The 21,752-nt window shown below is 43.9% G+C and overlaps 2 protein-coding genes across 4 annotated transcripts in view; one reads left to right on the forward strand and one right to left on the reverse strand.

Annotated features, from left to right (window-relative positions):
* Positions 1–951: 951 nt before the first annotated feature.
* On the forward strand, positions 952–8,603 carry ptp4a1 (protein tyrosine phosphatase 4A1). Of its 3 annotated transcripts, none has more exons than XM_034601238.1 (7): positions 952–1,114; positions 3,700–4,222; positions 4,279–4,390; positions 4,623–4,736; positions 5,733–5,863; positions 6,477–6,551; positions 7,407–8,603. In XM_034601238.1, the coding sequence occupies exons 3-7, from the start codon at positions 4,286–4,288 to the stop codon at positions 7,522–7,524; spliced, it is 543 nt and encodes a 180-aa protein (XP_034457129.1). In that variant the 5' UTR covers positions 952–1,114; positions 3,700–4,222; positions 4,279–4,285; the 3' UTR covers positions 7,525–8,603. The 3 variants fall into 3 exon arrangements, with proteins under 3 accessions (XP_034457129.1, XP_034457142.1, XP_034457134.1); XM_034601251.1 differs by having other exon boundaries at positions 4,644–4,736; XM_034601243.1 differs by having other exon boundaries at positions 953–1,114; positions 3,703–4,222.
* A 712-nt stretch (positions 8,604–9,315) lies between these two features.
* col9a1a (collagen, type IX, alpha 1a) overlaps positions 9,316–21,752 on the reverse strand; it is a 14,551-nt gene continuing 2,114 nt past the window's right edge. Inside the window, exons 5-32 of the mRNA XM_034601134.1 lie at positions 20,514–20,567; positions 20,299–20,334; positions 19,836–19,859; positions 19,293–19,346; positions 19,121–19,174; positions 18,901–18,933; positions 17,938–17,994; positions 17,792–17,845; positions 17,656–17,709; positions 17,495–17,548; positions 17,259–17,312; positions 17,130–17,183; positions 16,833–16,886; positions 16,480–16,533; positions 16,347–16,400; positions 16,216–16,260; positions 16,070–16,123; positions 15,856–15,909; positions 15,652–15,705; positions 13,478–13,549; positions 12,598–12,633; positions 12,467–12,511; positions 12,224–12,256; positions 11,489–11,635; positions 11,287–11,341; positions 10,766–10,954; positions 10,454–10,531; positions 9,316–10,217 (exon numbers count right to left, since the gene is read on the reverse strand). Of these exons, the coding sequence (XP_034457025.1) occupies positions 10,012–10,217; positions 10,454–10,531; positions 10,766–10,954; positions 11,287–11,341; positions 11,489–11,635; positions 12,224–12,256; positions 12,467–12,511; positions 12,598–12,633; positions 13,478–13,549; positions 15,652–15,705; positions 15,856–15,909; positions 16,070–16,123; positions 16,216–16,260; positions 16,347–16,400; positions 16,480–16,533; positions 16,833–16,886; positions 17,130–17,183; positions 17,259–17,312; positions 17,495–17,548; positions 17,656–17,709; positions 17,792–17,845; positions 17,938–17,994; positions 18,901–18,933; positions 19,121–19,174; positions 19,293–19,346; positions 19,836–19,859; positions 20,299–20,334; positions 20,514–20,567 (1,812 nt within the window). The 3' untranslated portion in view covers positions 9,316–10,011. The remainder of the gene's footprint in view (positions 10,218–10,453; positions 10,532–10,765; positions 10,955–11,286; positions 11,342–11,488; positions 11,636–12,223; positions 12,257–12,466; positions 12,512–12,597; positions 12,634–13,477; positions 13,550–15,651; positions 15,706–15,855; positions 15,910–16,069; positions 16,124–16,215; positions 16,261–16,346; positions 16,401–16,479; positions 16,534–16,832; positions 16,887–17,129; positions 17,184–17,258; positions 17,313–17,494; positions 17,549–17,655; positions 17,710–17,791; positions 17,846–17,937; positions 17,995–18,900; positions 18,934–19,120; positions 19,175–19,292; positions 19,347–19,835; positions 19,860–20,298; positions 20,335–20,513; positions 20,568–21,752) is intronic.

Below are 21,752 nucleotides of genomic sequence, written 5' to 3' on the forward strand. Positions count from 1 at the left end.
GAGGCGTCAAGACGAGAAGAGTTACAGATTTCAACATGTTGTTGTTGTTGTGGTAAAAAACTTGTCATTCCAGCTTTGCCGGCTGGTGATAGTCGTTTTTGTGTTTGACCTTTAACCTGAACCTGTTTGGACCAAAAGAATTCACCTGTAGGTAAAAATGTCTGCGTGGGAAGTTCACACTAAGAAGTGTCTTCACCTCCTGCCTCATAACTGAAGTACTGACACGGAGGAAACGTTTCAGTCGTGTCTCTGCAGGAGGTTTTGTGTGAGGGAGAAGAATCACATTTTTTAAATCAATGACAATCAATGATTTTTCTTCCTTTCATCAACTTCCTCTTCTTCTTGTTTATCAGTTTCATTATGCAGCCTCCACTGAGGTTCTATGTTTATACACAACTAAAACTTTACAGCCTTCACGGGTCTGAAATAAAACCAAATACATAAATTGTTATCGACACTAAAACATGCTGGGTTGAGGCTGCTGGGTTGTGAGTTGCGATGGTTTGATAAACCAGCATTTTGAAGGTTTATTAAACTGAGAAAATGATCTTCTTCTTTGTTTAGTTTATTGATGAGTGGTCACCAACGTCCAGGTGCATCTTCTTTATCCTCTTCCTCTTCTGTTGTTCTGCCACGGTTCCCTCTCCTTCCACCTAACCACTGATACCTCTATTTATATAGCACCTTTTAAAACAGATGTCATAAAGCATATCGTGGATTTAAATATGTATCTGTAGGTTTATTGTGTGTTGTTTGTTTCTTTGTCAACCTGCCTGGGACTGAAACTGAGTCTAAGAGACTAACTCCGGTACATTTCCATGAACCATTGTTCTCACATTAATTCGTGCACACTGTCCATTTGAATTAAATCAGATGATTAAATATGAACTCGTTTTAAAGTCCAGAGAAACAAGAGGCTGCGGAGGGGGCGGTGTTTTATTTTGAAAAGCGGAAGTCGGTGTCGGGGAGAAATCCGGAGATCACCGGGAGACTTCGGCTCCGCTCGGGGAATCATCACCGGACCGTGCGGTGGAGAAGCGTCCGTTAATTCTACCGGTTTCTGGGGAGCGGCTGAATGATTGAGCTACAATCTTCAATGAGTAAACACACCCCAGTAAGTCCCGTCTCCTGTTGTCTCCCGCGGCGTCCATCTTGTGCTCGCTCCTCCGCGGCGCAGCTCGCTCCGGAGCGGCTCGTCCCCAGCTGGCCTCCGGGCCGTGTGGGGGGGGGGAATCACGGCCTGCTCGGGACTAACCCGGGTGGAAATCCGCACGGCTCTAACGCGTAACATGTAGCCTCTCGGTGGTAAGAGAAGCGGGCTAACCCGGTTTGTCCCGGTGGTTCCGCTGCGGGTAAAAGCTCCGGGCTGTTCCCGGGGCGAGGAGCCGGAGGAAGCCGCTGTCAGATGCGCAGCTGCCGGGCAGCCGCGGCTCTCACGCCCGGTGGAAACATCGTAACGTGTCGCAACGTGAAATAACTGGAAAATGGCGACGGACGGCTCCCCTCGGTGGCTGTGCACACGGTCGAGCTGTCCTCCGCCCGCAACGAGGCGTCGTGTGCGCGGCCTGGAGGAGGCGGAGAGCCGGTGCAGCCCCGGAGCTGCGGCCGCTGCCTGCAGGGCCGGAGCGGATGATGGCGGCCAGCGTCTCACACAAAGGAGGCTGAGCACCGAGCATCCGTGGAGAGCCTGTGTCCTCCGTCATGTGTCCTCCGTGTCTCCTACACATGTCCCCTCCGTGTCTCCTACACGTCTGCCCTTTTTAAACCATCTCCCCTGTCCTCGGTTTTAACACGTTTCTACCGAAATGCAGAGTTTCAGCCGGAACCCACCGGATCACCGTCCGGAGCGGCTCCGGGTAATTCGGAGGTGAACGTCTGCAGAGAGGTGTCCCTGCCGCGGGCTGTGAAAACATCCAGGACGTTTTAAACTCTGTGATGATGATGAGGGTCTGCTACAGACCAGATGAAGGGCCTGAGCTCAGTTTACACAGATGGGACCTGCAGGTTCTTTTGTGCTCAGCAGCCATTAGATGTTCCACAGAGCTGCAGTTTGTCCAACACGCAGGCCCTCAGAGAGTTCACACCTCTGCCAGAGACCTGACAGGATCTGGATCTCATTTGGACCTGCACCATAGGGCCTCGTGGATACCAGCCCCCTGGAGCTGCATGTTGTGTTTCCTCCAGACCCATGACGTTGTCCCTGGGAGGTGGTGAAAGGGTTTTCCCACTTACAGGATGTTGCAGACATGTTCTTGTCATTGATGGATCGTGGAGTCATGGCCGTCTGTCGAGTGTAAACCTCCGACCTGCACCACTACAGCTGCACCCATTTATTTACCCTCTCAGAAATCAGTTCCCTAATTAATTATTGTATATTTCATCGAAGAAAAACAATGACAAAGAAAGTGTGGGGGGAATCCAGCATCCGCCCTCCGATCCAGATCCACTTCTTTTCCCGACTCGTATCAGATTCTTCACCGTTCAGTAATTCTTTGTGCGATCCAGCTAAACGATAGACACTTTAAATTAAAACACACCTCTTTGGCAGAGGTCACGATCCTTATTATAAACTTTGTGTATGTAGCATTTCTCAAAAACAACTTTGCAAAGTGCTTTATAAGACCAGAAGATTAAAACAATTACAATTTTTTAATGTCAAATAATCAGGAATCAAAGAAGTCCAAACAAACGATTAAAATAATAGCACTTGGGTTTAAGGTCAGTGTGAGAATGAAACCCTCAAGCGCCTGTGGTGGGCAGTGCCTTGCTCAGCAGCGTGCTAGCTGCGACTGATACTGGTTTTTATTAATCTCTCGTGAAAGAACACAGAAATTCAACCTGCCTGTTTTTCCAGTGTAAAAGGAAGTTGATGTTAATACCAAATCCACCCACAGACTTTATTGTTTTTGTCACTACCAGTGTTATTACTTCCTCACGGCGTGTTTCTGGCAGGATTGTGTGTTTGTTAGCACGAGCTGCCGCGAACTTTACTACACAACCTGCTGTTGTTCCTCTGAGTGGATATAAAATGAGCTTTAGAAAGAATCTCTTGTCGTGTTTGACTTCAGGACCGGTATCGGTGTGGGACTGAACTGAGGTTACACAACATATGTGACGACACTGAGTCTTTTAATCCTGTTCCCAAAAATAACATTAAAACATCATCAGCAAGACGAGATTGAAGTTGAATCTGTCGTTTTCATTTGATCATTTTGTTTCTTAAAATGTCAAAAATTCAAAGGTATGACAAATCTCTTAAACCGTGTTGGAGAAACATTGAGAAAACATCCAACATTATTAACAATACTGTGAAAATAGAGGAAATCCTACAAATGCTCAAATTCCCAAACCGACATCACTTACATTTGAACTCTTTGTTCGCTCACCTGATCGAAACACGAATTCAAGCTGCACAGAAAAGTCAATTAATCACCGTTCTGATAGTTGATCGCTTGACTCTTTAACAGAAGCATCAGAATTTTACTGGTTCCAGATTTTTGAGAAAGTGTAATGTGACGTTTTCAGTTGAATTTTAAAAAGGAAATCTCGTGTGATGAAACTCGAACTAACACGCCGCTGCTCTGTCGTGTTTCAAGGTGACTTTTTTTTAGTTTCCTAGAAGTCGTCCGTGATCCTCCTGAGTTCTTTCATCCTGTTTGTTAACGAGCTGCGTCCTCTGTCTTGTCCTGTGTCCTGCAGCAGTTCCGTGGTGTTCTGGGTCACACATTTATGGAGTTTCTGAAGGGCAGTGGGGACTACTGCCAGGCTCAGCACGCTGCCTATGCAGACGAGTGAACAGCCAAACTCGCCAATCGATCCGAAGCACTTGAGCCACAGGAGGGACCCCCGGAACGTTGGCAGGACCGGGACGCCTCCCAGAACCAGCGACAACTCGGCCTGGATGGGGTAACTCCACCCGCTGCACACTGCCCTCGTCGGCCAGAATCAAGGTGGAACCAGCCTTGTTTTTTTATTTTTCTTCCTTTTCTTTAGTTCTATCCCAAAGAAGAGGGTTTTGAGTTACTTTTCTGATTGTCCACCCCTTTCGGCCGCCAACTCCCCAAATTTACCCGTCGCAGCCTTTGTTCGTTTTCTTTTTTCTCCAGCCTTGCCAACCTCGAAGACGACCAGAGGTAATTTTTTTTTGTTTCTGGAAGCTCGTTGGACATTTTGCGTTTTTTTGACATTCCCGTCCGAATTCAACTAAGTGTTTACGTCGGTGTTTTCACTCCGTGGAAGACGTTTGGGTTTGGTCATTTTTTTGTTTTTCTTTACCGTTGTCACGATGGCTCGCATGAACAGACCTGCCCCTGTGGAGATCACGTACAAAAACATGAGGTTCCTCATCACCCACAATCCCACCAACGCCACCCTGAACAAGTTCATCGAGGTGAGCTGCGGTTTCATTGGTTCAAATTAATACATTTGCTCAGATAGAAGTGTCTGTTCACTTTGAGGAAGCATGAGGACAAAGATACCAGGCTGGGGAAATGATTTGAGTGGAGATAACGTAACATAAGCACTTTGAAAACGTGTTTCGGAAGAAGATAAAACTACAAAAAGCACATTTAATATTTTTAATAGTGTACATGTGTGTCTATCTGCTTATTGTCTCTCACCAGCCGTCTGATGTATTTTTGCAGGAGCTGAAGAAATATGGAGTCACCACTGTCGTGAGAGTTTGTGAGGCCACCTATGACGCCACCCTGGTGGTGAAAGAGGGAATCCAGGTGCTGGTGAGTTCAAACTTAAATAACCGACGAACCTCGTGACTCTTGTTGGATTAATGTTCGTCCCTTTGAGCTGTGGGTTTCCCCCCCCCCTGAACATGTGGTCAGTTAAGATGTTTTCTTACAGCGTTATGTAAAAACTTGCATCAATAAAACACATAACAGACAAAGTGCAGTCGTGACTCACAGCCTGAACCTTTTCTCTTGGTGCTTAGATGTAGTTCAGAGACTGTGAGGCTCAATATCTTTAAAAAGAACAATAAGCTGACATGGAACAGAGTTTATTTACAGATCTTACAGATGTACATTTATCATATTTAACTGATTTAAACCCTTAAGATCATCACATTGCTCCCTGTAGTAATCAAAACCAACCTTCCTCTGCTTGACAATGGATTAGTGAGTAAACCTGATTTAAATTATTGTGTTAAATGTGAAGCTGCAGCTAATTAACCATTATTTTGATCATCGATTGTTCTGCAGATTATTTTCTATCGTAACAGTTCAGTCTCTAAAAAGTGAGAAAACGGCAAAAAAGACCACAACTTCCCCAGAGTCTCGTTCTGTCCAGGCAACAGTTTATATAATAATAATAATAATAATAATAATATTGAATTCATATTCATACGTTTTTTGCTTCATCTCTTATCAAAATGTATTTTCTGTCCATCAGTTCTTGAATTAATTTGACTTGTGTTGATTTCGACCTTTGTTGAGCGGCCATGCTTTTTTTTTTAAACTGATGCTCTACCTGTTTTAATTTAGAGCGTAGAAATGAATTTAAAGTTAATGTTCATAAAGTCAAACCTTTTTAAAATGTCAAACAAAGACTCTGAAACAGAAGAAAGGAAAAGGCCTCTTCCCCCCCCCCCCCCCCCCCCCCCCCGCTACAACAACATGTTCTCTCCCCTGCCGGCTCGGCCCTCGCACTTCTTTTGTTTTGGTTTCCAAGAAACTGGGCCAATGACGTTATTTCCCTTTTCCCCTCCTCTCCTGCTCCAGGATTGGCCGTTCGATGACGGAGCTCCTCCCTCCAACCAGATCGTGGACGATTGGCTGAACCTGCTGAAGCTGAAGTTCCGGGAGGAGCCAGGCTGCTGCGTCGCTGTCCACTGTGTGGCAGGACTGGGGAGGTGAGTTCTGGGTTCTCGGCTCAGTAAACGGGTTCGCACGTGAGCTGTGCTCGTGGGAATGTGACAAATAAAACTCGCACTGGCTCGTTTTCTGCGACAGGAACAAACAGGGGATTGTTTAAAGTCTTTATTTCACTGAAAAACCTGGAAGATCTTCAGGTTTCAGCTTCTGAACCAAACGTAACGACGTCATCACAACATGATGAAGTAGAAGACAGAAGTCTTGACTTGAATAAGTTTTATGGTTTTTTATTCATGATTGATTTATACAGGAAGTTAGAGGCTACGCATCCGACCTCTGTTTCCTGAGGGTTAAACAGATAAAGCTAAAAAGCCGAAAGCCTTATAATTTCACAAATGTCATTAATTTTTTTTATTTATGAAATAATGATCATTAGATAAAATACGAAAGTGGGTGATTATCGTTTAATTATATCAGGTCAAATTAGAGTTTGGAAATCAAGAAGCCAAAGTGTCAACACACTCATTTCTTTGTCATAACTGTTTGATAACATCTTCAGAATCGTTTCCAAAGTTTCTCTTTTCTTTCTATATCAGCTGTTTTTAGTATTTCCCGTTGACCGGTGTACTTTTGTGCTCGTCTCCTCTGCAGAGCTCCGGTTCTGGTCGCACTCGCCTTGATTGAATGTGGGATGAAATATGAAGATGCTGTCCAGTTCATTCGACAGTAAGTTCACGTGATAATAAACAGTTTGAGGTTTTGTTAAGATGACGGTTGTTTGGAATGAAAAGCCGATGGAGCATCTCTCCGGTGTTCTCAATGGACACTGGATTATTGAGGCAAATATGTATATGTTGATATTTCAGGTGAGAATCCCTTTAATGATAAAATCCAATGTTTGATCAGGATATGTACGAGTGGCATGTTTTACAGTTACGTGAGCTGCAGCACAGTCTAATTACTGATCATCCACCACTAGAGCTACAATATAATAACTGTCCACTAGACCAAAATATTTTGTGTGACATAACCTGCACTTCCCACAAACAGGATGATTTTATCACATGAAACGAGCAGCGATGAGTCACATCTGTAAATAGATGGGAAATCAGCTACAAGGAGAGTGACTCAGGTGGAGGAAGTGCTTTTAAAGTCCGATGAGTCATCGCCTGATGGGAGATTTGTCGGTGTTCTCACCAGATAATAAACCTGTTCGTACTTTGACCTTTAACCTTTTACGTTTCGCTGTGTGCAGCCTCGCTCTCATGCTGCACCTAGAGTTGTGCGTATAGATGGAAATAACTGAGGATTTCCTTCTTTTTAAGATGTAACTCAACACTTTGAGTCTCTGTTCCTGTGGATGTAAAGGCAACACACACAGTACTACACATTAACTCTGCTTAACATTCTCCTGGCGTCCGCACTGCATTAACTTTTAACAAACTACAGGGCTGTAGTTTAGTCCGGACGAACTTTCCTGATTCCTTCAGGCTTCTATCACATTCCGAAAGAAATCAACCAGCCTCAGACACGATATCGTTGTTGGTCCTGCTGATTTTAAAAACCGTCTCTTTCTTCCAGGAAGCGTCGAGGAGCGTTCAACAGCAAGCAGCTGTTCTATCTGGAGAAATATCGTCCAAAGATGCGCCTGCGCTTCAAAGATTCCAACGGCCATCGCAATAACTGCTGCATCCAGTAGAGCCAAACCCCCGAGCCACGCCCACACCGCCCACCACCACCCTGCGGAAGAGCTCAGTTCGACCTTGCTAGCTTCTTCCCTGGCCGGCTTGTTTCCTTAGTCATTGTGTTGAAGTCGTTTTATTTGGAAAACCATGTGCGGTAGTTAAACTGTCCCCCCCCCGCCCCCCTTCAGGCTCCAAACTAGTGTCAGAAAAAGACAAATCCAGAGTTGTGTGAACCGGGTGTTTCCTATTCTTATGCCCATTAAAACAAAAAAAAAAACAAAGCAAGGGCAGCGCTGAGTCGTGTATCATTGTAAAATGTTGGATTAATTGTTTCTTCTGCAAACGCAACTCAAAGATTTTGATTGGCCGGTGCGTTTACGTCGCCTGAGATTGTGCTAGAAGATAAGAAGATGAATTCATTTCCTGTGAGCAGTTATGTCCGCCCCCTCCCTCCACTTCAGTTTTAGGATTCTGTTTTCCAGGCTGACTAGACAGAGGTATGCCTTCCTTGAAATCAGATGGTTCATCCATAAATGCCTTACAATCAAAGTGGAACAAAGGCAATCGAGGCAGATTCGTCTCCCGCTGGCATTTGGAAATGGTTTCATTTTTCTACTCGGAACAAAAAAAAAAAAAAGAAATAGTTGCCTTTGTCTTGTGCAGGAAGTCTTACACACACTTATGCCCTTTCAGCGACTATTTTTTAATATAAAAATGCTTAATTGTTGCAATATTTGTCAACTGAAAGTCTAGGAACTTCGTCTTTTTTCTTTTCTCTATCAAACCATCTGTTTACTAATTAACTGCCATGTCCAAAATGTGATTTTTCTCTTATTTTTCAGTTTATTTTTGTTTTTTTCCGCTTCAAACTGGACTTCCAACGTCTGCGATATTTTGTACGCCTTTTTATTTGATGTCCGTAACTTAAGACTTGGATACTTGATGATTTTATGTATTTGAAAAATGTGTACTATTATTATTAGGTTGGCTATTTATACTATCAATGGATGTGTGATTTAGTACCGTGAGCGACAAAGTTGTACCTGTTCACCAACTTGTGAGAGTACATTAAATGATACACTGAAAAACAACAAATGGACGTGTTAAGTCGTTATTTATTTTGTATTTACAGTTTTTATTTAAATAGTCTGAACCAAGCTTCATGTGTTTATTTCATTTGATCTGTTAGTTTTGGTTTCACATTGTAATTTAGGGACTAAAGAATTTAGGGTTGTCATCACCTACGTGGGCTGCGTCTACCTGAAGTAGCAGTACTCCACAGTACTCTACAGTACTCCACAGTACTCCACAGTACTCCACACTAGTTCAAATGCACCAAATGAACGTACTTGTGGTTCTAACATATCGTGGGAGGCTGCAGACATGATGATCAAGGATTTCATCTGGTTTGACCTGAGATCACAAACCTTACATTTGTCCCTTTTTAGTAAATATCAAACATTTGTGGTTCCGTTTTATTTACAGACACATCCTGATCATTTTAGGGTCAAAGTTAAGACTTGAAAATAAAAGATTAAATTGAGTCGGAGCTGAATAAGTGATTTTATTATGGACAGAATTTAGAAAATATACGTTTTTAAGACGCCTGATAGAAACGAGTCGGACAGAAATGTGGTTTTGAAGAGATTTTGTTCAGGCCAGAAACTGAATATTTACAATTAACAAACATGAAAACAAAGACTCAAATTTAACTTCATTTTTAAAGGAAGGATATTGACTTATTGTTTCTCCGCCTCACCACATTTACCAGGTTTGTTTTAGAGAAATAAATATAAAGCTGACAATCACAGTAATTCATGTTTAATTTAGATTTTGTCATATTTTCATCCTGTCAGTTTTTGGCCGCTCTCGTCCGTACAAAACATGCAAGAGGTTATCAAAATGTATTTATTTCCCCCTTTGTACAACTTGAAGATGTCATGTCGAAGCTCGATATAATAAATAAGAAGTCATACAAAACTGCCGGAGGGTTTTTCACACATCGCCTCCCACTCATCACAAAAACAACAGTCGTCATGACAGAGATCATCAAACATATCCTCAGAGGAAAAGGCTCACGGGCCATTTTTAAGTGGAGAAACAACAAAGATACTCACAAACAAATGTACCTTATCCAACAGTATAACTTGCGTATCAACACATTTACATAAACATACACATTGTTGTTGTTGTTGGGACAGAAATGGGTCTGGTGCGGTTCATACACATACAGTGAGTTTTTAATTTCACAAAAACACGGACTACTCCTTTAATTGTACAGTACACAGATGGCAAACTTGAGGTAAAAGTATTTAACATTTTTACGTGAAGGTTTCAAAAGTGTTGGTGCTCAGTTTCCACCTTCAGGTCAAAGATGGCGCCAAGAGAACAAAAAAGTCAAATGATCTGACCAATTAAAAAAAGTGACGAAACCCAAATGGACCAAATCTTCCTCCAAGTTCTGCGTTCTCCTCCAGTCTCTCAGTTCCTCCTGCTCCTCCTCACATCTCGTTGGGGCCCTTCATGCCGGAGTCCTTCGCTGAAACCGGCGACGCCACCATCGCTAGGATGCACTGCGACGACTCGCAGTAACCGTTCAGACCCGAGGTACCGGGAGGCCCGGGCACGCCAGGAATACCGGGAGCGCCCCGAGGTCCCCGCTCTCCATCACGGCCGTCGTTGCCGTAAGCCGGTCGACCCGAATTACCTGAACAACGGAAGTAAGAAAACGTCACAAGTGTCCAAGACCGTGTCCAAGACCGTGTCTCACCCCGTCTCTGCTGAAAGACAAGCTACTGGGCATTTTATTTATTCTATATGTTGCGTTTTACACACTTATGTGTCGAGCGTTTTCTGAGTTGCTCTTTCACTGAATGACGCTGAGTGAGAGTCAGAGAACCGAGGGCACAGTTCTAAATTGTCTCAGTCATACTTGTCATTTACCTGATTGACCGGGCGCTCCGGGTGCTCCTTTGGGTCCTCTCGCCGTGTGTCCTCTGTCGCCTCGGTCACCGTGGTCACCTGCCGAGCGGACACATGACACCGAGAGGAAGTTCATGCTCAGAGTTCAGACTTTATCTGTTCCTTCATTACAGTTAGAGTGATACCGCGTAAATGTGTTTGAGCTGTGAACAGAATCATACGACTGTTGCTTGATTAAACACAAAGGTAAAACACTCGCAGTGTTGTTTCCAGTCCAACAACGTTTATACTCAAAGTTCCTGGTGTTTGTAGAGTTGCTAATCTGAATCTCACCTTTGGGTCCTTTGCGGCCCATGACCCCAGACGGACCCTTCAGCCCTGGCAGTCCTCGAGATCCGGAGTGTCCGGGGAAACCGTTCTCCCCAGAGGATCCCGGGGGTCCAGGCGGGCCGGGGGGGCCAGGCAGCCCAGAGACTCCTGACTCAGGCCTGCTCAGGCTGGCTGCTAGCTGGGCCAGCTGCTCTGTGACGCAGGAGGACAGGGTTTAGATTTGAGCTTTAGTCCAGAGTCACCGGGTTTCGGTCATAGATCGTTTTGAAAAGATTCAGCACAAGTACTGGATTTGAGTTTTATGTAGCTTCTGAGAAACTTTACTGAAACAACTTCTTTCTTATGTTAAAAGTTAAACTTATAAGTTACAAAAATCCCCTTTTTTCATTACACTCAGGAGTCCGTTTGCTTCTCTTCAACACAATGGCTGAAAATTGAGTTTTCACTATTTTTCAATCGATGTCAAATGATTAGAAAAACGTGTTCCCGCCTGGGAATATGTACATGAACATGCAAACACTTACCTTGCATCACCCTCATGCAAACTTGTTTGATGTGTGTGTCTGTCGGTGCTTTTCCCTGCACAAATAAAGCGATGACAGTGATGAGCAAACATCAGAAGGCAAACGTTGCCCTTCTCACTTCTGACTCTGACATTAGATTCTGTCTTTTACCATCACTTGTTTAAAACAACCAGATTGGTCCTTTGAGTGACGGAGGCCTTACCGCTGGTCCCTGGGATCCGGGGAGGCCCGGTACCCCCCCGTCGCCCTGCATGCCCCGCGGTCCCGACTGGCCCGACTTGCCCTCTTTCCCTGGCTGTCCTCGGCCGCCCTCGGGTCCTTTATTTCCCGTCTCTCCTGGTGGACCAGTCTGCAACCGACAGCAGCAGGTGCACATTGAAACAACAGATCGGCTGCAGAGCGCCACCTCGAGGTCAGACAATCCTGCACATGTCCGTCAGGTCTGGATTATCGTCTGTATCTGCACCAGACTGCACAAACTCATCGATCTCTGGGCCATAGACACGTCTGAGTTTTTATAGAAGTCTTGCAATGCAAAGGAAAGAGACTGGTACCAGTAACATTTAACTGGTTCTGTCTGGTAGATTTGATCTGCTTTTCTCAGCCTGTCACACAATTTGGGACGTTTCCAAAATCAGGATTCATTTTATGAAAATGTTCTGAGTTAAATGTCCGTCAGTCGATACTATAAACGAGAAGTCAAAGAACTTGCTATTGTATAATTTAGTTTGACAGATTTTGGGAATAAAGTGCTGTAAAAACTTTATAAAGCTGCTTATGATGAAAAAACTCAAGTTATCCTGTGATTTTACTTCCGACAGCTGCAGGACGTAAACAACAGCTGGATCTAAAACAACGTTAAGACATCAATAATCGTATGAGAGTCATGTGGTCAGCTGACAGGTTGAGATGTGGTCATGATGTTTAGTGAACGTACCGATCCTTTCTCTCCGCCTTCTCCTTGTTCTCCCTGGAAGAAGAAACATGTGTAAACAATAGAGAAAAGGTGGGATGTGTAAAAAGCAATTGTTCCCACACATTCATCAGACTTTTTCAAATCTCAATATGAAGTATAACTTAAAGTGGAGTTTCAGTCCTGCTGTTTTCTGACTCATCATTAAACTGCGTTCTGGATGCAAACAGGTTGAAGACGAGGTGTGTTCAGTCGTCCATTACTCACCAGGTCTCCTCTGTCTCCAGACGTCCCCTCGGAACCCGCTGGTCCCTGAAGAAAAGACAGGGACAGACGTTTGGCTCTGAACCTGATGATCATAATGTGAACATGTGATATTAAGACCTAAAGGAACATACCTGCTCCCCTCCGGGTCCGTCAAGACCGACTGCTCCCTGACGGAGACAAAACACAATCAGCATTTAGAGGATCTGAGTCTGTTTAGGAGGAAATAACTAAATCCATTGAATCGTATTCGTAGTTTTCTGAGGTTTCTCTCACGTTACAGATGTTGCTGATCCTGATGTTGACTTTAGGCTCAAATTGGATCTCACCTCATTCAGTTTGAACTTTGAGACTTTAAGAAATGAGACTCATTCTGGATTCTTCTCCATTAGACTTCATACTAAATATTCATCAGGTGGATCAACAGCGTTTCCAATCAACACAGAACTGCTGCTGCTGCTGCTGCTGGTTGTTGTTGTTGTTGTTGCCAAATGAGTTTTGAAAATCCAAATTTGCAATCTGATCATTCTCTGTCAGTTGTTGTCTCTGCACAGAAGGTTTTGTTTCCACCGCAGTTCGTTTGTTTGTGAGCAACAGCTACAGGACGGATTCCCGTGAAGCTTGCTGGGAGGATGAGGTCTGGGTCAGCGCGGTACTTCTTACATTTTTGTGCAGATCTGGATTCAGGGATTTTTTTTTGCACTTCTTCAGGTGTAATTGCTTCGTCTCTGATTGGTGGAACTTGCTGTTACCATGGAAACGTTTCCCCCAACTGCGAAAGTCACGTCGGCTCCAATCGGACGCCTCAGCGTTACTTCACGTTTACCACAGGACGACTAAGTTTTCTCTTAAGTTTATGCTCTTAAAATAATTATCTACTGTCTTGTACATCTTTTTACATTTTCTAATATTTGTATTTGTTCTGAACAAAAGGATTCATGGTCTGAATTCATCTCGGAGCTGGTTCCGATGGAAGTGCTGGTTCTTTATTTCATTTGATCTGACAGCTCTCACCCTGTCTCCATTCTGACCGCGATAACCAGCAGGTCCAGGAAGTCCTGGAAGGCCCGGATCCCCTTTGCCTCCCTGTGAAAACACACACGTGAAGAAATAAACTGTTAAATACACACACACACACTCAGAATCAGAACACACCACCAACTGTGTGAAGTCCCCCCGCCCCCCCACACCACCACCAAAACATGTCCCGCCTCGTCCGAACAGTGCCGACCATCCACCCGTCAGATGTCTGCGGGCGTTAGTGGGCGCTGGTGGTGGCGTACAGCGAGCCCACCACGTTCAGGCATTCCTGGGGAACAGAGAACTCTTTCAGGGCGTCTCAGCTCCTGTTCCTGCCCCGAATCCCCCCCCCCCCCCCCCTGAGCTGCAGAGAACCCCCCCCCCCCACCGGGCCTCCGATTTCTGTAACAAGAGGCCATTCATGCTCGCTGGCCGGTGGATTACAGACTAAACTGCGGGGGACAGAAGTTCATCAAGGAACAACCCTCTGTAGTAAAAGTACAGCAGTGTTGAATAACATGTCCCGGATGGGAGATGGTGTTTAAACACTTCAGGGTTTGACGGAGCGGAGCCGCAGCCGAACTCTTCGTCAAACTCATCGTCTCACAAGACAACTTCCACCCGACCGAATCTCATCTTCTTCAACCTGTTTGTTTTCACGTTGATTTTGAACAGTGATGCTGCTTCCAGACGCAGGAACAACCTTCAGAGAGCAGCTGGAAGTGGTCACGTGCTTCAACGTCCACTAACACCTGTTCCCTAAGTTCATGGTTTCATCATTTATATTTGTGTTTTATCATTATTATTTATCTTGTGAAAGTTTTATTGTTGATCATATTATCGTAACTTTCTTTTTTTGTTGTCTTTCTGAATTTCCTCTGTCGAGGATCAATAAAGGTCAATCTGATCGTTGTGTCATGTTGTGTCATGTTGTGTCATGTTGTGTCTTGTCTTGTCTTGTTGCGTCATGTTGTGTCATGTTGTGTCATGTTGTGTCATGTTGTGTCTTGTCTTGTCTTGTTGCGTCATGTTGTGTCATGTTGTGTCATGTTGTGTCATGTTGTGTCATGTTGTGTCTTGTCTTGTTGCATCATGTTGTGTCATGTTGTGTCTTGTCTTGTCTTGTTGCGTCATGTTGCGTCATGTTGTGTCATGTTGTGTCATGTTGTGTCATGTTGTGTCTTGTCTTGTCTTGTTGCGTCATGTTGTGTCATGTTGTGTCATGTCTTGTCTTGTCTTGTCTTGTCGTGTCATGTTGTGTTGTGTCTTGTTGTGTCATCTTGTGTCTTGTTGTATCATGTTGTGTCATGTTGTGTCATGTTGTGTCATGTTGTGTCTTGTCTTGTCTTGTTGCGTCATGTTGTGTCATGTTGTATCATGTCTTGTCTTGTCTTGTCTTGTCGTGTCATGTTGTGTTGTGTCTTGTTGTGTCATCTTGTGTCTTGTTGTATCATGTTGTGTCATGTTGTGTCATGTTGTGTCATGTTGTGTCATGTTGTGTCTTGTCGTGTCATGTTGTATCTTGTCTTGTCATGTTGTGTCATGTTGTGTCACGTTGTGTCTTGTCATGTTGTGTTGTGTCATGTTGTGTCGTGTCATGTCGTGTTGTGTCTTGTTGTGTCGTGTCTTGTTGTGTCTTGTTGTGTCGTGTCTTGTTGTGTCGTGTCTTGTTGTGTCGTGTCTTGTCGTGTCGTGTCATGTTGTGTCGTGTCATGTTGTGTTGTGTCATGTTGTGTCATGTTGTGTCGTGTCATGTCGTGTTGTGTCTTGTTGTGTCGTGTCATGTTGTGTTGTGTCATGTTGTGTCATGTTGTGTCGTGTCATGTCGTGTTGTGTCTTGTTGTGTCGTGTCATGTTGTGTTGTGTCATGTTGTGTTGTGTCATGTTGTGTCGTGTCATGTTGTGTTGTGTCATGTTGTGTCATGTTGTGTCGTGTCATGTCGTGTTGTGTCTTGTTGTGTCGTGTCATGTTGTGTTGTGTCTTGTTGTATCTTGTCTTGTTGTATCTTGTCTTGTTGTATTGTGTCTATGTGGATGCAGCAGAAAACCATAGTTTCTGTTGAAACCTTTCTCAGTGAAACCTTCTCCGGTCAAACTCCTCCTTGTTCCTCTGCGTCCTGAGTGAGTTAATTGATTTTACCGTCCACATCAGACTCTCTCTCTCTTACCCGGGCTCCTGGGGATCCTAGAGGCCCCTCGGGCCCTCGTTCTCCTCGTTCACCCTGAAGAAAGAAAACAGACAAATAGACAAATGGGTCAAAATGGAACGGAGAGAAAGTCCCAGGACCCTGAAGCTCGGCATGATGGGTAACGAGGAGTACTTCCTGTTCCGAGGATTAAAAATGGTGTTGTGAGATGTAGATGAGACTCACTGGTCCTGCTCTGGGTCCGACCGGCCCCACCTCTCCCTGCTCGCCGCGCTCGCCCTGGAAACAGATAAGACGTCAAAAACACGTATTTGCACATTTTCTGCATTAAATTGCAGTTGACACCTCAAATACTACAAAGATGTCAGAGGTAGTTTCACACATTTATTCGCTCTGAGGTTTTTACTTTTTCTAAAAAAGGGAAATTTGTCAAACGTACCTGTTTCCCCGGCGACCCCATCAGTCCTGCAGCTCCTGGATCTCCTGTGCTGCCCTGGGGACAAATAGTCACATTCCTTCTCAGCTCATTCAGAAAGTTACCGTGTAGAAGTACAGCCCTGTTGTGGATAGAAGTTTTAATCCTACCTTCCCGCCGGCGTGTCCTTTCTGGCCATAAGTGCCTGGCATACCCTGCATGGAGACGGTTTGTGTCAAACATCAGCATCCAAACAAGAAAAATACAAGTCTCACAAATCAGGAGGTCAGAGGTCACTCACAGGAAGTCCCTGCAGGCCGCCGTCACCTGGAGCCCCATTCTTCCCGGGAAGACCCTGAAAACAACGAGGGACGGATTGAATAAAACACATCATGGATTGATTTATGTAAAGCACCAGTCTGTAGTGAGTTCACCTTGGTTCCTGGCAGCCCGGGTATTCCCTCCCGAGCATCAGGACCAGGCAAACCCTAATGAAGAGGCAGAGGAAAAACATCACATCAATCACAACAAACACATTAATACCAAAGGAAAACCTGTAAAGTCCAGGATCTGAACAGAGATTATGAACAAAAATTATTTAATTTAGATTTAATTCTCTGATAACAACATGAAGGACAGAGACTAAAACAAGGAACATGGATATTTAATAAGAAGGATGTCCGACAGGTAAACAGAACTGAAGGACAGTATTTGATTGATTGATTGATTGATTGATTGATTGATTGATTGACTGATTCTGGCTTTGATCAGATGAAGGGGGGCTCACAGCTTCTCCTTTAGGACCCGGCCCTCCTCTGATTCCTTGTGGTCCTCGATCCCCCTACGAAGAAACACACAAATTAATAACATTTAAAAAGTATGTTTATAATAAAGTTAAAAGTTGTAACAAGTGGAGAATCAATTCATTAATTGAAATACAAGATATAATATTCAAATCTTGGCTATTTCTTTCAATCCGGTGGAAACAGGATGTGCAGACAGTACAAAAGGCCGGCAGCGTGTGAGTGAACTCAAACTGTTTGTGTTTCCACAGCAGCCGTTGTCATGTCTTCATGTTTCTTACCGACACTCCCCCCGGTCCGGCCTCGCCTATGGCTCCTCTCTGGCCTGGGTCGCCCTAAAGGATTGAATCAGTTCCGTCAGTATCAGTGTAAATAACCAGGAGATGTCAGATGATGTGCTGGAGACTCACTGGGCCTCCCTGGATCCCCCGAGGACCCACACCGCCAAAACTCCCACGAGGTCCCTGTTTGGGAAACGGAAGTACATAGATAAAATCAAGTCCAAAACCTTCATGGTTCGTATTCAGGTGCAGACGCAGGGATGAACTTGATTTACATTCTTTTATTTTGAAAGTGCTCGTTGTTTAAGAGGTTTGAGCTTTTATTTGTCCCAACGCAGACATGAGGTGGAAAATTGACGTCTTACCCTGTCCCCTTTGGAGCCCAATATTCCCGGGAGGCCTCTTGCTCCACCTGGACCCTAAAATCACTCAGCGGACAGAGAAGACGGACACAGAGACGTCTCATGTTAGCATGTTTGACATGAGCGAAGGAAACTGAGTGAGAGAGTGTGGTGAAGTATTTTACTGGTAGTCCCTGAGCTCCGACGTCTCCCTGCAGGCCTTGATCGCCCTCCTCCCCCTGAAAGTCAACGAAACCTGGTTACGTCCGGATTTTTACACCTGGATTATTTTCTCTCACGCGTTAGAAACGAGGATGTCACCTTGTGTCCTTGTCTTCCAGGCTCACCGGATTCACCCTTGACCCCTTTGTGGCCCTGCAGGCAGGAACCAGAACGATGTCATTCATCTTTAAAGTGCTTTTAACTCTAGTGTCAGTCGGTGAGGACAAATCAAACTGTGAACTCACTTTCATGCCGGGGAGACCAGAGTGTCCATTGAGACCCGAGGGGCAGGCGTTAGGACACTGAAAAACACAACAGCCTATTTGAGGTCATGGAAGAGCCCTGCCACCAGGGGGCTCCACTGACAGTGACCCCATTAGAAACAGCAGAAAGTTACATCTGTGGGTTTTACCGTAAACGAAGTTGTTCACAGCATAAAGGGTTTATTTACTAAAGCTTTTATCACAGGGAGGAAAACAAAGAGAATCATGGGACAAGGAAATTAAACTAATTCAATGTATTTGAACATTTAAAGGAGAATATAAACTCTTTCTTCAGATCAGTTGCAGTGTGGCAGCAGGTTCTCAGAGCTTCCTGTCGCCAAAAACACTAATAAATAGAGAAATGATCTATATTTTCTATTTTTCTATTAATGATGTGAACTCAAACGATGGTTACCGAGGATTTAAATGTTGAACTTAAAACATAGACTGTGAATAAAGATGGACGACACGTCTCCACATCCTCCCCCTGTCCAGACATGAAGCCAAAATATCACAGATACGAACACTCGACCAATCAGGAGTCAGTGTCAGCTGTCAATCATGACGTCTCAGTAAGGTTTTGATATCAGCAAATAACTGATTCAAACCCAACTGATCAGAAACATGAATAAACATCAGTGAGAGAAGAACCACCTGAAATGATAGAAACCATCTTTGACAAATTATTTATTTAATGTCTATTTTGATTTTTTAAAATTTTGGACCATGTCCCATCTGCTTACATGGAGGAGGCGGGGTTTATGACCTACACTATAACCTGCCACCAGGGGGCGATCAATACACTTTGGCTTCACTTTTTGTCGTCCATCTTAATTCACATTTTATAATTGAAAAACTAATGTAAACATGAAATTTATAGAAGATGCATTAAAACCTGTTTTGTAAATATTGGTGAGTTAATTTTCCGTCTGGGATCAAACTTACCAGGTCTTCTCCTTGATACACACCCGCAGGTCCCTGCTCAGACAGAAAAACACCGTTATTCAACTTTTTATTCGGCACAGATCATATTTCACAGAACAAAATCATAACTCAATGAACTTTATACGTCAACTTATTGTGTTGTTAACGACACAAACAGGACAACTCTTAACTCCCAGTTTCACCATCCGGTGTTGAACAGGAACAGAAGCTGGATATTTACCCGAGGCCCGGCGGCACCAGGAAGTCCGACCTGTCCTCTCTTCCCTCTCGCCCCCTGTGAGCGGGGAAGGTTTTTATTTAGGCACGAATCTTAAAACTCAAAGCATCTTTTTAATGTTTTAATCTCCTGCCGATTTTTATTATTTTAAATTTTAAATATGAAAAATACTCACAGAGGCGCCAACTTTGCCCAATTCCCCCGGCAGCCCGTCTGTACCAGGGATACCCTGTGAAAAAAAACATTCAAAATTCATAATCATCAAACCAGACAGGTGAAGAATTCTCATCTAACTTTGTATAAATATTCTTCCCTCTCTGCTCTTAAATACGTGAGATTTTCTCCTTTTACACTAATATATTACCTGTATTGAAGATTTTGTATCTTTTGTATATTTGTTGTTATTATTTCAGTGTAGTTCTCGTGTCAGTCTTTACTGGTTTCCACCAATGTATTTTAATATTTCATTTTGTTTTTATGTTGTGTGAAATAAGCTAAACTAAAGTGAAGCCATTAGAAAACTTGACAAAGTTAAACTTGTTGAGTTTTACAGAAAAACCATTTACGTTACTCTGATGTCCGACTGAAACTTGTTGGATTAAACGTTTATTGCTTCCATGTGGAGGAAGATTCAAATCTCATCGTCCTTCACCTGCAGATCCTGTGATCATGAAACAGGATAAACTACCACGTGGATTAAAATCTTGAAGCTACTCACATCGAGTCCGTCAGGTCCGACACCCTGAGAGAGAAACCACAGAACCACAACGACGAGTGAGCAGCAGAAATCACAAACAGATTTCTCACCTGATTTCTTTTCTCTTGACATTTTGAATTTAAAACGTCTTCACATAACGATCCTCTGTTCATGCAGTGAATCATCTATGAAGTAAATACAGTAACGTATAAAAACTGATTCTCAGTGAGAGTTTGAACCAAAAAAACATTTGAAATGGTTTGTGTCAGTTCATAGATTTATATTATCAATATTATTCTATTATTTGCAGACATATAAACACAACTATCTTCACACCTATGCAGCCAATTATCCTTACGTGTGGTTCAGTGCACAATCTGCTCTGATACTGACCATGTTTATGTGGTTTTATCAAAGACATGACAGATATGAGATATGATAGCTGAAGGTATAAATGATCCAAGAGGTTCTTCTCTGCACTCACAGGCTCTCCAGTGGTCCCTCGTCCTCCAGCATCTCCCTGAAAACAGGAAGAAATAAGATCTGACGTCAGAAACATCTTCTCTGTCCCGTTCAGAGAAGTGTATTCAAATTCCTGTTTCATTCTCCACAGTTTCACCGGACTGGGCCTCAGGAAACAGAATTCAAACAGTGTTGACGTGTCCACAGAACCAATTCAATGACTGATGATAAATGTACCTTCAGTCCCTTTGTGCCGAGTGGACCTGGATCTCCAGGAGGTCCCACGGGTCCCTGCAGGCACACGTCACGTGATCAGAGAAGCACAGCAGCTACACACACTTCAGAACACCGGGTGAACTTCGGTGAAGAAAACCACTCGAGGAAGTCAAACAAATTATTTGGTTTGGTTCAGTAAATCAAACTAAATGTTTAGTTCTACTGAACAAAACTACTTGTTTCATAAATAAAACTATTTGGTTATGTTTAGTAAACAAAATGACCTGGTTAGCTGAAGTAAACAAAACTACTTGATTAATTATACGCTACAAAACTATTGGTCAGATCACCAAAAGTCCATAGGATTTGTCCATCAATTAAATCAATCTAAGAAAATCATAGACTATGCAAACAACACATTGTGATCTTTTGCATTATTATTATTATTATTATTAGTAGTAGTAGTAGTAGTACGTCTTCTCGTCGTGTAACCACAGCAACCCCAGGAGCAGGATTTGTGGTTATTTCAGGATTACGTCAGAGTTTTCAAGCTCGTTCACTTCTAATGGGGGGGAATCACCACGGTAACTGATGCTGAACGGTTAACCAGCTCCGGAGCAGGTTAAGTTTCCGATCAGAGATCAACCCGGAGGCAGCTCAGGACCGAGCAGGGACGAGGAAGAGTGAGGCAGGGCGGGTTGTGTACAGTAGATGGCGGTAATGCACCTTGACGTTGCTTACCAGCCGCCAATAAACCGAATAGAGAAGAAGAAGAAGAATCGAAGCACAGAAAGGCAACGCCCACTGAGGGAGGGTGTGGCATTAGCCCCGCCCCTCACTTTCACCCTCCATCAATAAACGTTCAAACCAAAATTAGAAGATTATCGTCCTCGTCCATTTGGACAAAGTCAGAAGAGAATCAAAGACTAAAGACGCAGATTATTTCTGAGCTGCTGCTGAATTCTTAATATTTCGTATTTTCAAACTTCTCCCTCTCGGCCAGTTTCTGTGAATCTGCTCCGTCACCGCAGCCCCAGCACACTGAGGCCATTCTGTGTCGCCTCTCCCAGCATACACTTCTCTCCTGTCAGCCATGTCTGGGCGGCGGCCCCCCCGACACCCCCCCCTCGACCGCTCACAAAAAGCCCCCTGTTTCTGTCAGGAAGCCACTCCACTCTCTCTCTCTCTCTCCTCTAAATGGGCAGAGTGATTTATTCAGGGAACGTTTTTCTTTTTTTTTCTGGGCCAAGACAAACTTCT

The sequence above is a fragment of the Hippoglossus hippoglossus genome, chromosome 1 (assembly GCF_009819705.1).
Source record: "Hippoglossus hippoglossus isolate fHipHip1 chromosome 1, fHipHip1.pri, whole genome shotgun sequence".
In the NCBI taxonomy this organism is placed as follows: domain Eukaryota; kingdom Metazoa; phylum Chordata; class Actinopteri; order Pleuronectiformes; family Pleuronectidae; genus Hippoglossus; species Hippoglossus hippoglossus.